We start from the raw sequence: 15,659 nt of genomic DNA on the forward strand, positions 1-15,659 counted from the left end.
TTCATATTTTTATTAATCATCTTTAAACAGGCTGAAGAACAGCCCGCACACTTCCTGTTCTCACTGAATTAAAGGTTCCTGGAATAAACTCAAACTTTTACCTCACATTTTATTTTCTACTGAAAACTTTTACAACTCACACTTTATTTATTTTACAGCTTTACTCAAAGCAAACAGTACGATTTTATTCTGAAAATCCCAGACTTTACTTCCTGTCACGCTTGGCTGTGTGAAAAAACAAACAAACAAACAAAAACACAGGTGTAAAATGGTGTAAATACAAACGTTTATTAAACGCCAAAAATACATCACTAATCTTCATCATCATCATCAGCTCGTCCAATCAGGACACTCCATTTTCATCCTACACATTTAAATTAATGAGACATCCTCTCCTCCTCTCTTTGAAAGCAGCAGAGAACAGGTAACTCTAAGCCCCACCCCTCCACCTGTCTGGAGGCGGAGCCTGTAGTTAAGGCAGCTGATTGGTTGGTGGTCACATGTTGTTGAATCCCATCATGCCTTTCATGTTGCCCGCAGCGCCCTGCTGAAACTGACGCATCATCGACTGGAGACCCGCCATCCCGCCTGCGTGCGCGCGCACACACACACACACACACACACACACACACAGGTGTTACTCTCCAGGACGCGTGCAGGCGAGCAAACCTGCAGTTGGGTCTGGGTTCTGGTCTTACCCATGTGGTGCAGGACTCTGGGGTCCATCATTTTGGCCATCTGCTGGTTCAGTTTGGCCATCTGAGACGGGTTCACGTTCTTGGACATGTCTCCTCCTGAAACACAGCGAGCACGCCACAAACACGTCAGCGGCAGGACGCTGTACACCTGCAGACCCGCTCAGTTCCCTTTGACCTCTCACATGTTCCTGAAAACCTTCTCAGACCCCCCCAGCAGGTGTCGGTACCTTTGAAGAGTCCTTTGATGCCTCCCATCTTCTTGACCATCTGGGCAAACTTGGTGTACTGGGTGAGGAGTTCCTGGACGTCTCTGGTGGCGACCCCTGACCCCCGGGCCACCCTCTGGATCCTGTTGGGTTGCTTGCTAAAGAGCTTCGCTCCATCTTTGCTGTCCAGCTCTGCAGAACCCAAGAGAGTGGAGAGACAGCGGGTCATCCATCAGGACCAGCTGTGTGTGTGTGTGTGTATGTGTGTGTGTGTTACCCTGGTCGTTCATGCTGTCCATGATGGTCATCAGTTTCTTCAGTCGAGCCATCGACTCCTGCTCGTTGCCTTTACTCATGAAGTCTGTCCCGAAGCCTGGAATCATACCCTGAACGCATCACACACACACACACACACACACAGTCATCAAGCCTGGCCGTCTCTCAGCCTCAGGTGAGTTTCAGGTGAGTTTCAGGTGAGTGTGTACCATGATCTGTCCAAAGGGGCCCATCTTCATGATGTTCTGGAACTGCTCGTACATGTCTCTGAGGGTGAACTGGCCTGCGGGTCAGAGGTCAAAGGTTAAGATCAGTGAGGTTACCCAGAGTGCAGTGTGGGTGGCGTGCTCGCCGTCTCACCGTGTTTCAGCTTGTCGATCAGCTCCTCGTTGTCATCCAGCTTCAGCTCATTCACTCGGTCGATCAAGCCCTCGATGTCGCCCATTCCTGACAGGAAGAGGAGTCGACAGGTTTCCATGGAAACGCCTCAGTTCAAATATCCAGAATCAGTCAGATTAAAAAAAAAAAAAAGTTGGTGGACTGACTGTAAACAGTTAGTCCACCAATGACAGCCGCTCAGCGTGCATCCGTGCACATGCCCCTCCCCCCGGCGCGTGCTTACCGAGCAGCTTGCTGATGAACGGCTGCGTCTTAAATGGCTCGAAGTCGTCAATGTGCTCGCCCGTTCCGATGAAGATGATGGGACTGCGCGTGGCCGCCACACTGCCAGGAAACAGCAGAAGAAGAAGGTAAACCGTAACAGTCATATGACATCATCATGCAGCACAGGACGCTGGGCTTACGCGCTCAGAGCTCCTCCTCCTTTGGCGTGCCCATCCAGTTTGGTGACGATGACCGACGCCACGTCCACTTTGTCTTTGAAGGCTTTGGCCTGGGACTCGCAGGCCTGCCCGATCGAGGCGTCCATCACGTACACGATGTTGTCGGGTTGCTACGGAAACAGGACCAGGGACACACCTGAGTCCAGAACAGGCAGGCACCTTCACAAACACTTCCTGTTGCTCTAGTTAGCGGGACTGCACCTGAGGTGATGCGTTCAGGGACTCACCACAGCGTTGGAGACCTGCAGCATCTCCTCGAACAGCGAGTCCTCCTGTTTGTGTCGTCCGCTTGTGTCCACGATGATGATCTCAAAGTTCTCTGCTTTGAACTTCTCCACGCCCTCTGAGGCGATCACCACCGGGTCCATCTCTGTGTAACTGAAGAGCACGGACAGTCAGGAGGTACGTGAATGCACCATACACAAGTTCGGCAGGTCCCTGAACTCATCACCCAGAGGTAACACCAGGGACGCCGCCTGTCTGAGACTCACCTGCCGTAGAAGGGGATCCTGGCTTTGGTGGCATTCTGTTTGAGCTGATCGAAGGCACCTGAGAGAGGAGAGATGATGATGATGGCGGTCATGTGACTGACAGGAAGTGAGTCTAGGAAGTGATGCTAACCTGCTCTGAAGGTGTCGGCGCAGATCAGGCAGGTCTTCCAGCCTTTCCTCTGGTAGTAATACGCCAGCTGCAGGAAACACACCAATCACAGTGAGAACACAGCAGGAGGCGGGGTCTGTGTAAGGGGGGGGGGTCTATGACAGGTGAGTGTGGGTCACCTTGGAGCAGGTCGTAGTTTTTCCGCTGCCCTGCAGACCGACAAACATGATGACATTGTTCTTGCCTTTAGTGGGGGTCCACGCCTTCACGCCAGGGTCCACCAGCTGGTCACATGACACACACACACTGCATGGTTAGACTCAACAACTTCCTGTTGGTGTTTAACCTGATCAAGCATTGGCAGCGAGACGATCTGACCTTGACGAGCTCCTTGAAGACGGCGTGCTGGATCATCCTCCTCTTGTTCAGACCCGACGCCATCTCCTCCAGGTCTATGGCAGACCTGCAGGGACAAAAACAAGCAGAGTTCAGCACACCTGGACGGGACCGGGACGCTCGGACGCCGGGACGCTCGGACGCCGGGATCAGGACGATCACACTCACTTGACGTTCTCTCTCAGCTGTTTGACCAGCTTGATGTTGACGTCGGCCTCCAGCAGAGCGGCGCACACCTCCTTCAGCATGGCGTTCAGCACCTGGACACACACATGGTGAGTCACAGACCATGGCGGTGTCAGCTGGGCGCTCAGATTCGACCTCATGACCCACTCACCTCTTCATTGATGATGGTGGCGTTGCTGAGTGACCTCAGCGCCGAGGTGATCTTCCTCCCCAGGTCGGCGAGCACCATGATGGCGGTCTAAGTTAGACCTGAAAATAAAAAGTGTGGTTACGGCGTGCTTGTGTGCGGCACGCTGCCACTTCTGATCTCGGTTTCCTTGCAGAGGAGTCAGTGACATTTACACACTTACTCCCAAAAAGCTGATTCTGTTCATCAGGATGTTTTCAGAGGGAGGAACGTTTCATCATCATCAGGTGACTTCGTCAGTTTCCAACCTTATAAACAGCACATCTGCATCCTGAATTGTCATGACTACTGATTGATCGGTGACCATCAGTACCATTCATGGGGAGTAGGGATCGGCTGCTACGTCCACATGAACAGAATCAACTTTTTGGGACTTCCTCACCTGGATGACTGAGCATGCATCAAGTCACTTACTGTGTTAATCAGAGTTCTGTGGAGGGTACCCCTCCTACTGAGCGTGCTCAGCAAGTCAGCTGACAGGTGGTGGTGGCAGCCTCACTCTTCCTGTCCAGAGGAGAGAAAATAAAAGTTGTTCAGATTTGAGAGATTTATCTTTGATGAAGATCATCCACTCTGAAATCTGAAACAGCGCTCGAGGCTCACAGTAAAAAACAGACACTGCAAAACATCAGACCGGTTCAGATTCAGATCGTTCGTTCATATCGTTTCTGCTCGCTTCAGACCGGCTCTGAGTTCGGCCTTTGCGCCCACTCACCCTGAACGAGCTGTGGATTTTGTTAAATGTATCTGAATGCATGAAATGATTTAAAGTGAATCCTCAGACTCCTGCAGCAGCTCTCAAAATGAAAACGATGCACATATTTAACAGAATAATGCAGAAAGTCACAGGTGTCAAACTCCAGTCCTCGAGGGCCGCTGTCCCTGCTGCAACACGCCTGAATGACACAAGTAGGTCATTAGCAAGACCTGACAGGCGCTCATGAATGAACACAATGCAATTAAAGTACTTTTAGAAGTACATTTTTCCAAACACTACTTCACTTGAGTGGAGGTGGGGGTTGCCACCTCAGCATGCAGCTCTAGAGTCTTGCTACTAATGTTATTCAGTGTGTTGCAGCAGGGACACATGGACAAGTTTCAGGACACCGGCCCTCGAGGCCTGCAGTTTGACACCCCTGCTCTAAGTGATAATTATAGTAACATCTGGAAACTGCCAAACTCCCAGATTACAGATGCTGTTCATGCTGATGGTGAGAATGAGCCGTGAGGACAGTTGTGAAGAAACCTGCTGGAAGTTTTTAAAAACATCCTGGAAAGTTTTTGATATTTGAAGCTCACATTTCGCAGCACTCATAAACGTTGAAACTCTGGAGCACACGATTTGCAGCTAAATCTGAGATGGTCGAGATGTTACGATGTCATCATCGTGTACGCTGCCCAGCCCGTCCAATGACTGTGGATAATCAATGCTTCTGTCTCATCACTTCTAACAGCTGATGGAGGGCTCATCATCTCTGAGACTCCGGCACTAAGAGCGGAAAACAGCCCCCTGCATAGCTCTCTGGCTGTCCTCACACCTGGTTCAGTACAGATGACGGACGCACGATCTGTGATTTTGGGGTCGATCCTTTCTTTGTGTTCCGATATCTGAAAGGAGCTGCCTGGAGCCACCGATCAATCAGATATGAAGCTGAACAGATGGTCACGCTTGAGCCTGGAGGTGACAGATTAAAGGAAACCCCTCCATGGAGCTTCTCGGTGACCCGTTTGGCTCCTCACATCGGCTCTCTGGACTCCGGTGGAGGTCTGGATGACCCGAGCGGGACCCCGGGCCCCCACCGGTGCCTCTCACTCCTTCGGCCTGTCCGATCACACAGAACTGATCAGAACATCGATCAGCTCCTCATCACGTGATCGATAATCCCGCGGATCGATCGCCTGTTTATCGAATAACACGTCAGCTGTTTACAGTTAGCACGGACCGAGCGGCTAGCATTAGCTCTGTTAGCTCGGTGCGCTCACGCGGAGCCCGTCAGCGGCTCACGCGGATAGAGACGCACTTCCGGCCGTGGCAGCGGGCCCGGTACGGAGAACCGAGCCTCGCGGGAGCGGAGAGAGGTGCGGGTCTTACCGTGTCCGTGAGTGTGCTCGTTAAACGGCAGCAGGACCAAGACTCCGCCACAGGAGCGTTATCCAAAACACCGGAAACACCGCGTCATCTCACCAGCCCAACCGGAAGCACTCAGGCTTTATTTAAAAAAAACAACAACAACAACTTTATTCAGAACATCAGATGTTTCATTTCACTTTAATGTGTTGTCTATTAGAAGTTCTTCCATAAAGTTTTAGTTTAAAATTGATCAAAAATGAATGCAGCTGTAGTGACGTCATCGCGTAACACCGAGCCACATGGACGTTAAAGGTTTAAATCAGCTGATCTGTGATCAGCTCCCACGATGGACAGAAACCACACTTAAAAACGTGTACAGGAGGGGGCGGGGCTCTGTGGATAACCACCTGAGCCTGTCCCATGATCTCATCATTGCATCATGATTTCATCAGTGCAGCCCTCTGAACACACCTGTCTGCACCACAAATGCCTCACCTGTCCACTTTTACCTAAGCAGCATCAGTGCAGGCTCTTTGAGAAACTTCAGCCCTCATGTTTTTTGTTTGTTTGTTTATTTGTTTTTAGGTAGGAAGATCACCTGCCCACACCCAATGACCTCACACAATGTGAGTGAAGTTGGCCCCCCCACCTTCTTCAAATCCAACAAAAGTGGTATCAAACGTTTGTGCTACGTTTGTGCTGGTTTGTGCTGCAAAAATTTTCGTTTGTGCTACTATCATTTTAAAGATATTAATAAAAATTTCTAGAGGTCATCAGAGGTCAACCAGCCCCCCCACCAATGTTCCCTCTAAGCTGCGCACGTGCGCAATTGCGCACTGCTGGCACAGTCTCTGCGCACAGAAAATCTGCGTTGCGCACAAAAAAAAACTGACAGTACCTGAATTGAAATTAAAATTAATACTTTAACAATTCTGTTTTGCAGTGTGAGTCAGTAAGTGATTGGCTGCTCCCGTATGGGATCAGAACGATGCCACCTTATCCAATAGACCAGCCAATAATGCGATTTACATTCGTATATACGCAGCTAATCAACGTGGTTGACAGGCTATGACAGCGTCCTTATGTGCCGACACCGGTGTTTTAGCTAGCAAAGCGGCGTGGCTGATGTGGAGTGAAGCCACGTTAATGACAACGTGTACAACCATTGGAGATGTGAGCAGGACAGACAGAACAATGACGGGAAAAAGTGTGGACTTTATACCAGTTTTTAAATTGTGTTGATAGGCCACGTAAAACCAGAGTTATGATAAAAATATCTGCAATGTTTGGTTTTCTTCCTGAATACTATCGTTGTTTATATTTACTGCGGGAAGAAACGGTAAAAACGGCGTTTTATAAGGAAAACGCTCCAAAGCGCTCTCCACCTGTGAGCAAAGACAACACCAACCCCCCACCCTTTCCTATTCGTCCAAAAAAGTACCATGTCGACCAATCAAAAAATGATATGGCAACGTGGCATCTAGTTGTTAAGAAACGGGGGGAAGTTTTAGGAGTGACGGCGGGGTTTTGAGATGTGAGAGATTTGAGACGTTTAGCGCAAACCTTGTGTAGTTAGTGTGTAGTGTAGTCAATAGTTTTGTTAGCAATGAGCAATGAGGCGACTGCTGAATGTTACAGGTGTTACAGCAGTGATACATCTCCTGTTGTCAGGCCTGCAGGTATCAGGCTGTTGTTCTCCTTTATCTCATAGTGGACAGAAATTATTTTTTGGAGTGGCACAAATAATTTGTGTGGCATCAGATTTGATGCAGAACAGCTGATTGTTCTGTAAATAGTTTGAAATGTTTATTTAAAAATGCCTTGGCTGCATTTAAAAAAATAGCTGCAAAAAACGTTGTTGTTTGCATAACTCAGTTACTTTTTTGAAGAAGTAACTATATAATTAATTGCCCAACATTGGTCATTATTTACTGTATTTTGCAGACAGAGTTACAGACTCTCTCACAGACCACAGACTCAGACTCATAATACAAGTCAGAGCTTTATAAAAAAAGAAAAGAAAGAAAGTTGTGTTTTCGAAATTGGAGTTCAAGGTATTTTTACTTCCAATAGTGTTAACATACTACACAGGTCAATGACTAGATTTTTTTTTACATTTTCATTGTAAATGGGCTAAAGCAGTTAATTAAAGGTAGTCTAACATAAATGTAAATGCTGTAATTTGATTTGATTTTAATAAACTATTTAACTTGGATGGATTCGATGCTGGCGTGACCACAGTGCACACGTCTGATGTCGCTCACAGTGGTCCAAGGGACCGCTCAGGGAGTTTGTGTGTTCGCTCAGACACATAAAAAATTAGAGGGAACATTGCCCCCCACATTAATTAAATCAAACAAAATGGGTGTCAATCAACTGTGCTACGTTTGTGCTGGTTTGTGTTGCTAAAATTTTCGTTTGTGCTGCTTCTGTTTTAAAGATATTAATGAAAATGTAAAGGTCAAAAGGTCAACCAGCCCCCCCACATTACCCAAATCGAACAAAATTGATGTCAAACGTTTGTGCTACGTTTGTGCTGCAAAAATTTTTGTTTGTTCCGCTAACATTTTAAAGATATTAACAAAAATTTCTAAAGGTCAACAGAGGTCAACCAGCCCCCCCACATTAATGGAATCAAACAAAATTGATGTCAAACGTTTGTGCTACGTTTGTGCTGCAAAATTTTTTGTTTGTGCTGCTATCATTTTAAAAATTGTAATAAAATAACGTCTTGATGCGTGCTTAATCATCCAGGTAAGTAAATCCCAAAAGGTTGATTCTGTTCATCCGGACATTTTCAGTGGAAGAAAGGTTTTGTCACTCATCCAGGTGACTTCTTCAGTCTCAGCTGACTGCAGGTTTCCCCAACCTTATAAACAGTACATTTGCATAGTGAAGGAAACTAGCACCACTGAATGAACAGCTTGCTGGGGGGTTAGTTCCATGATTGTTAGTATGCAAATTCTTATGACCATTGATCAATGACAACTAATCAAAGCCTACTGATCAATGGCCATGAGTACCATTCACAGAAAGTGGGGAATGGCTGCAATCACAGCATTGTAGGATGGCGAAAGATGTACCCTTGGGCCCCCCTTCTCGATTCAGAGATGGTCAGCATCCTGACAGCCCAATGGACGAAGCTGTCTCTCAGTCTGTGTGTTCTGGCCCGGAGGCTCTTCAGTATCCTTCCTGATGGCAGCAAACTGAAGACGCTGCTGAAGGGATGAGTGGAGTCACCTGTAATGGAGAGGACCTTCCAGATGAGGCAGGTGCAGCTGCTTTCACTACCCGTTGTCATTTTTTCCTGCAGAACCCAGTGCAGGAGTCATACCACACAGTGATGCAGCTGGTGAGGATACTCTCAACTGTGCCTCTGTAGAAGGTGCTCATAATGGGGGTTGAATCTCTTGTGCTTCTCAGTTTGCAGAGGAAGTAGAGTCGCTGTTGGTCTTCTCCACATTCAGGGACAGGTTGTTGTTGCTGTACCACTCTGCCAGATGGTTAACTTCACCCCTGTAGTAGATCTCGTCGTGGGTCAGCAGAGTGAAGAGAAGGGGGCTCAACACACATCCTTGGGGAGCCCCCGTATTCAGTGTTCTTGGGCTGGAGGTGTTGCTGTCGACCCGTACTGTCTGCTGTCTTCCTGTCAAGAAATCTAGCAGCCAGTTATACAGCAAGGTGCTGATCCCCAGCAGATCCAGTTTGTGAATGAGTTGCTGGGGAATGATGATGCTGAAGGCTGAACTGAAGTCTATGAACAGCACTCTGACATATGAGTCTCTAGTGTTCAGATGTGTGAGGGCTGAGTGAGGGGCAGTTGAAATTCCATCATCGGTTGAGCGTTTTGACCGGTATGCGAACTCAAATGGATCCAGGTTGGGGGAAAGCGATAATTTGATTTGATGCATGACTAACCGTTCAAAGCACTTCATAATGATGGAGGTGAGTTTGACAGGACGGTAGTCCTTAAAGCAGGAGGTAGATGACTTCTTGGGTACTGTAATGATGGTGGAGGCTATGAGGCATGTGGGAACGGCGGCCTGACCCTAGTGATGTGTTAAAGATGTCTGTGAAGACATTTGTGAGTTCCACAGCGTAGTCCGTCAGTGCTCGTCCAAGAATGTTATCAGGACCTGGAGCTTTGCGTGTACTGATTTTGGCACGGGATCTGCACACACTGTCTGGGGATTTGTTCAGCACGGTCTGCAGAGTGGGCTTGTAGTCTCTGATGGTTTGTATTCCTTGTCACTGCTTCCAAGTATCTCTGCTGTCGCTGAAGCTTTGCTGTAGCTGATGCCACGTGACAGGTTTGCCCTTGCTGTTCTTTGGCTCACCTAATTCCCGGCTCTGAAGGCTTGCATTTTTCAACCTTAGGAGCATTTAAACCTGACCTGTGAGCCATGGTTTCTGATTGGCCCGGACAGTGATAGTCCTGGTGTCACGACCTGCAGGATCGGCAAGGTGCTGATCAGAATCTCTCCACTCCTAGCCCTCCTTCTCTTCTCTTTTTCCCTCTCTCTCCTCCTCTCTCCTGTTTTGCAGGGGCGGAACTCATGGCGGCTTCACGCCCTCGGTCCACGCCTTCCTGGATTGGGAACACCTGGGCCTCATCAGACCAGCTGGTATATTAGAAGGAGGAGATCAGCTGTTCAACGCTGGATTGTTGTGAAGGCTCTAGTCAGCACACGTCTAGCTCAAGTTTCCTGTGCCTCCGTCTCAGAGACTTAACGAGTGTTTCTTTGTTCCTAGATTCCCCGGACCCGTCCCCGTGTTTCCCCGTGTGGAGTGTGGAAGGAGTGACTGGTCGCTAGTGGAGAAGAGAGAGGTTGAACTGAGCACGTGTGTGATTTCCCCGTTTTCCCTGGACCCCTGCCCCTCACGTCTTGTATATAGCACTAACCCCGCACTGTCTGTACATACACTTGGTGAAGATCTGTAAATAAACCGTCTCTGTTTAAACGCTACTCAGGAGTCCTGCGAGTGGATCCTCTAAGCAACCCGTGACACCTGGTCTCTGTGACATCATCGATGCATTTTGGGATGTAGGCAATAACAGTTTCTGTATATTCCTGAAAGTCTGTGGTGTTGTCGTGTGTGGCAGCCTGTGGTGGAAAAGCAGTCTTGCAGTGCCTCTGAGGACCCTTCTGGCCACACCTGTACCTGCTTACGAACTGGTTTGGTGACTTTGACCAGGAGCCTATGGGAACCCATGGCACACCTAGGTTTCTGCCTGTAGTACTGACCCTTATGCAAAATAGGTGGAATTAAGACACAGTTCCAAAAGCAAACACAACTGATCAGTGCTGAGAGTGGTCCTGTTGCTGAGGTTGGGGTGATCCTGTAATCTCTTATGAACTACCTCCAACGCTTCTATGACTGGGATGCAAGTGAAGACAGATGTAACATCTCTCTCTCACTGTACATGTACTGTTTATAAAATTAGGGAAACATAACCTGCACAAACAAAATAATTTGCAGGACAAATGTTTGACATCAATTTTGTTTGATTTGAAGAAGGTAGGGGGACCAACTTCACTCACATATGTTTATAAGGTTGGGGAAACCTGCAGTCAGCTGAGACTGAAGAAGTCACTTGGATGAGTGACGAAACGTTTCTCCAAGTGAAAATGTCCAGATGAACAGAATCAACCTTTTGGGATTTACTTACATGGATGATTAAGCACGCATCAAGACGTTATTTTATTAAAATTTTTAAAATGATAGCAGCACAAACAAAAATTTTTGCAGCACAAACCAGCACAAACGTTTGATACCACTTTTGTTGGATTTGAAGAAGGTGGGGGGGCCAACTTCACTCACATCCTCACACAGCTTAAACATGCATTTCAGTTACAACCAATCAGATCCTCCCACACCTTCCTGCATGCTCAGAGTTTCACCTCTCATTTTGAAACCAAAGCAGAGGTCAAAGGTTACCTTGTTTCTGTGTTGAATAACCAATCAGAAGCTGCATATGGAAAATGTGAAAGATTTTATTGCAAACGTTTACTAGAATAAATTCAAAGTGCAACACATGATGAAGGTTAGGGGTCAGAGGTCACCAGGCTGCATCCATCAACTGACTTCCACTGAAGAATCTGACTGGACAAAGTCTCCATCTCTGAGGCCTGGATCAGCAGCTGGGCGAGCGAGGAGTCCTGAGAGAGAGAGAGGTAACAGTTGAACTGGGATGAACTCTGCAGCCAATCGGAGGATGCTATTCAGTGTGTGAGGGACTGACAGGAAATGACCACGAACAGGGAGGTGGCCAAGGGCGGAGCCAAGAGACGAGCCCAGTTAACAATACTAATTTGTTTTTACCAATAAAGCTTGATGCTGCATCGCACAGAGTTTTTTCAGTCAAGCCCCGCCTCCCGTCTCTGACCCATTTCTGTGCAATACCCCACACTGCTGATGTCAAACCCACCAGACTCCATTCATAAAACATCGGTTTTTAGCTCACAGAAAACAAACGTTTGCATTCGACTGTGATGATCCAAACTAATGAGTTCAGACCTCAGGGTGACACTAGCTCACCTCTTCTCTCAGGTAAATTTCCTGTTTTTGTGAACGGAGTCTGGTACACACAGATTCTCTCAGGTGTATAAAATGAACGGTGGCACACGGCTTTAGTTTGTCTGCGTAGGGGCGTGGCCTACTGCCATCCCCAAACCAGTGAGGTCATGTGACTGACCAGCAGAGCGAGACGGTCTCTGGCTGCGGTCCTGCTGTGGGCAGCGCTTAGCTTCTCCTCCAGAGTCTCAATGAAGTCCATCATCAGCTTCAGGGACTCCACCACGAACCTGAAACACACCACAGACCGTTACAGAGTGCCACGGGCCACTTTAATCACACTGAGAGCATCAGGCATTACCTGTGCAGGTGAGCGTGCACGGGCAGGTTGGTGCAAGCCAGCGGCTTCATGAGTCGCTGCCTCAGACTGTTCTGCTCTCTCAGCAGTTCCTGCATATGATCCCCGAGCATCTGCAGCATCTGGAACCTCCGAGCTGCAGGACACAAAAGCACCTGATCAGAGGGGGCGTGGCTCAGAATAAGGTCTGGAGTGAAGGTTGGTTTAAAAACATCGACCCCTCGAATGTGACGATGACGTCACCTGGACTCACCGAGGTGGAAGCTGTGGGCGACATCGGCGCTTTGCTCGTCGACCTGCAGCAGCTCCAGCCGCAGCCGCATCTGCATGAACAGGAAGCAAACAGGAAACAAACACCTTTACGTTAGCTAGAAGTCACATGACTTCTAGCCCCGGTGCAGTCACTGTCTTTTAACACAGCTCCTGCAGGTAAAGATGTTTCATTCACACAACAGCGTCTCATTCACCTGACCGGACCCACAGCGAGCGCACACCTGCCACCGCCCGCAGTCGACGCGGTTGGAGAGTCAGTGCTCAAATCCGAGTTTCTGCGACGGGAAGCGTTTGGTGAGACGTGTTCATAAATGACACACCGAGCACGCCAACGTACAAAACAGGAATCTATTAATAAAGCGATACTGCTGCTGTGGAGACGCTAGCATAGACCCGCTGTGACCCACAGGACTAGTTGCAAGATACAAAACTAGCTACTGGTTTCATTCAATCTATTTCAATGGGAGAATCTTCAAATTCTCATTCAACTTACTCCTCTTCCAACTCTAACTACTTTCACATATGTTGACCTAGAGCCACCATTCAAACTTTAAAATGAACCCAAGACATTGAACATTTCAGCTTGTATTTATCTTTTTAATATCTGTTACACTCTTTCTTCAGTTCCAGTTTAAGTTTCATGCTTTTTTTCCACCCGTTTCAGAGTTTATAATGGGTGTGTATGGGACAGAATGTTGGCGCTAGAGTGAGACAGCTCAACTGCTAGAGTGGGAGGAGGGGGAAGATTTATCTTAAAATCTTCTCTTTAAGCTGCTGCTGTGTCCACAGCGTTTGGTCTATAGCCATCATTTTACCCTCAAAACGTAGCCATCATTGTCCTCTTTCATCCAATGTTATTTTTATTGTAATATATGTCATGGTTCTTTCATAAATGTCACCAATGCATAGCGTCCTCCATCAAACTCTTCCATAGAGTCCAATGTTAAAATGGATCCCAAAATCCGTCTGAAAATCAGAAGTACAGGCTGTCTTTACACTGTCACCACGTCCATATAATAAACTCCACAGGCATGAAAACTGAGAATTCTGTAGACTAGACATTGCTGCCGCTCCTGGTGAAAGAATTTTGTCAATACGACGTGTAGTTTTTTTCTTGGGAAGCATTTGTTTTGGGTTCACTTTTCTGTTTATGTAAAGCAGCAGCAGACAGGTGCATGTCTGTGTGGTGCCACTGGCTGAGTCGCTATAGCAACCAGGCTCACACCTGCCGGCTTAACGAGCTGTCTCACTGTGCCAAGATTCATCTTAAAAACCTGTTTCAACTGCTGCTGTGTCCACAGTGTTTGCTCTACAGCCATCATTTTACCCTCAAAACGTCACCATCATTGCCCTGTTTCTAGCAATGCGTCTCTCAAAACAAACAGATTCAAACTTTTTGAACTTTTAACATTCATTCAGATGTTTTCCGACTCTAAATTTTCTTTTGTCATTACTCAGCTTTTTCAAATGCACATTTTAAACATGTTCAGCTACTTTTCAACTTTTTCTTCTCTGTGATCGTCAGCTTTCAGCAGTTCTGCACTTTTGTTTTCAGGTGAAAAATTCTGTATTTTTCAGTTTATTTAACATTTTTAACTTAACATTCAGCTATCAGCATCCACACTGCAGTTTCTTCAGAAAATGCATTTTCTAGTTAGAGTGTAAATATGAGCATTTTCTGAACAAAGGAGAGGACACACAATCCAAAGTTTAATTAGCTAACCACGACTAGAAAAGGAAAACAACAAAGTGAAGGCGCCGTGAGCAGCCAATCAGAGACACCAGGATCCACGAAGCTGCTCCGTGGAGGTTCTGAGTCTGCCTTTAAAAACATGACGACTGTGCTCATTATCAGCAACAGGCCCACATCAGAGGCTGTCTCTCACGGTGACAGAGCGCGACAGACTGCAGTCAGCTTAGAGCGGATGTCATCGCTCAGGAATGACATCATCCACTCTGAGCTGCAGGCAGGAGAGCAAAACAACGTTTCTCATGAGAAAATTTAAAAATCCGATCTGGCCGACATCCGGCTCAGGCATCGAAGCAGGCGGGGCTCTGCACTCTGACATAACATCCCAGCACGCCATCCCCGAGACAGCTGCACGCACATACCTCATCCAACTGCTTCTGCATTCTGATTTGTTCTTCAGCCTCCTGCAGATGAGAGGAAAAGACGGGGCCTGTAGCACTGGAGGCGGAGTCTATTTCCTCCTGAGGACAGGTGAGACAGAAGCAGATTCAGATTTTACTCACAAGCTTTAGTCTGGATCAGAACCGGATCACACAGGTCAACTCTCACTCAGATCTGAACCTGTCCTCAGACACCTCTGAACCGTGTAAAGCTGCTTTGACAGACCGCCTCAGCCTCCTAAACACCTGTTCGTGTCCTTACCTGAGACAGCGCTCCCACGGAGACACACCTAGAAAGCAGGCTGGCAGCTGGAGTCACGGAGAACGGAGACAAATCCCACTGATGCATCTGAAAGACAGGAACGTCACCTGAACCAGACCAGCCTCAGACTCTGATATTCACCTGGACCAGGTGTTCAAACCTGAAACCGGGTCTATCCGAACCAGAACCCTGTTGGGTTCCAGCTCACAGCTCTGCGTGTGAAGGCAAGCGCCATCAAACTAAATCTCCACATTTTTAAACGGACTTTGAAGCAGCTTTAAAGGCTTTTTTAACGGACACACCGGCACCGTCAAGCTGCCTCTGGCGGTCGGTTAAACACAAACAGTCTAGTGTCGGTTTCCAGCTTTTTCTTACCGTTAAAACCGAAGAACCTCCGCTCTAAACCGACCAAACCGGACCTCACCGCTGCCCGCCCGACGGTTTGTTTTTGCTGTTTCTCTTCTTCAGCGAAAACGTTTGGCGGCTGCTGACCGCAACAGCGACCCCTCAGGATCCAGAGAGAACTACAACACACAGTTACAGAAAATAACCGCGTTTCTGTTTGTGTACAAACAACTAACGTCTCTTTCTGCCTAATCCTGGACCAAAATCTGACGTCACACCCTGCTGAGGTCACATGACAAGAAGAAAGTCGTTC

The 15,659-nt window shown here is 47.7% G+C and overlaps 2 protein-coding genes across 2 annotated transcripts; both read right to left on the reverse strand.

Moving 5' to 3' along the window:
- Positions 1-264: 264 nt before the first annotated feature.
- Positions 265-5,586, reverse strand: srp54 (signal recognition particle 54). Its single transcript, XM_063500304.1, has 17 exons — positions 5,484-5,586; positions 3,806-3,895; positions 3,356-3,453; positions 3,187-3,278; positions 3,001-3,085; positions 2,802-2,906; positions 2,644-2,710; positions 2,514-2,571; positions 2,250-2,400; positions 1,984-2,132; positions 1,803-1,903; positions 1,541-1,627; positions 1,390-1,463; positions 1,182-1,290; positions 926-1,096; positions 699-794; positions 265-588 (listed from the first exon to the last, which is right to left on the reverse strand). Exons 3-17 carry the CDS (start codon positions 3,431-3,433, stop codon positions 497-499), a joined length of 1,515 nt encoding a protein of 504 aa, XP_063356374.1. The 5' UTR covers positions 3,434-3,453; positions 3,806-3,895; positions 5,484-5,586; the 3' UTR covers positions 265-496.
- A 5,852-nt stretch (positions 5,587-11,438) lies between these two features.
- On the reverse strand, positions 11,439-15,619 carry haus2 (HAUS augmin like complex subunit 2). The gene is made up of 7 exons (XM_063499101.1): positions 15,377-15,619; positions 15,002-15,088; positions 14,722-14,820; positions 12,590-12,659; positions 12,340-12,472; positions 12,160-12,268; positions 11,439-11,623 (listed from the first exon to the last, which is right to left on the reverse strand). Exons 2-7 carry the CDS (start codon positions 15,086-15,088, stop codon positions 11,510-11,512), a joined length of 612 nt encoding a protein of 203 aa, XP_063355171.1. The 5' UTR covers positions 15,377-15,619; the 3' UTR covers positions 11,439-11,509.
- Between the last annotated feature and the right edge of the window lie 40 nt (positions 15,620-15,659).

Source organism: Pelmatolapia mariae, linkage group LG16_19 (assembly GCF_036321145.2).
Source record: "Pelmatolapia mariae isolate MD_Pm_ZW linkage group LG16_19, Pm_UMD_F_2, whole genome shotgun sequence".
Taxonomy (NCBI): domain Eukaryota; kingdom Metazoa; phylum Chordata; class Actinopteri; order Cichliformes; family Cichlidae; genus Pelmatolapia; species Pelmatolapia mariae.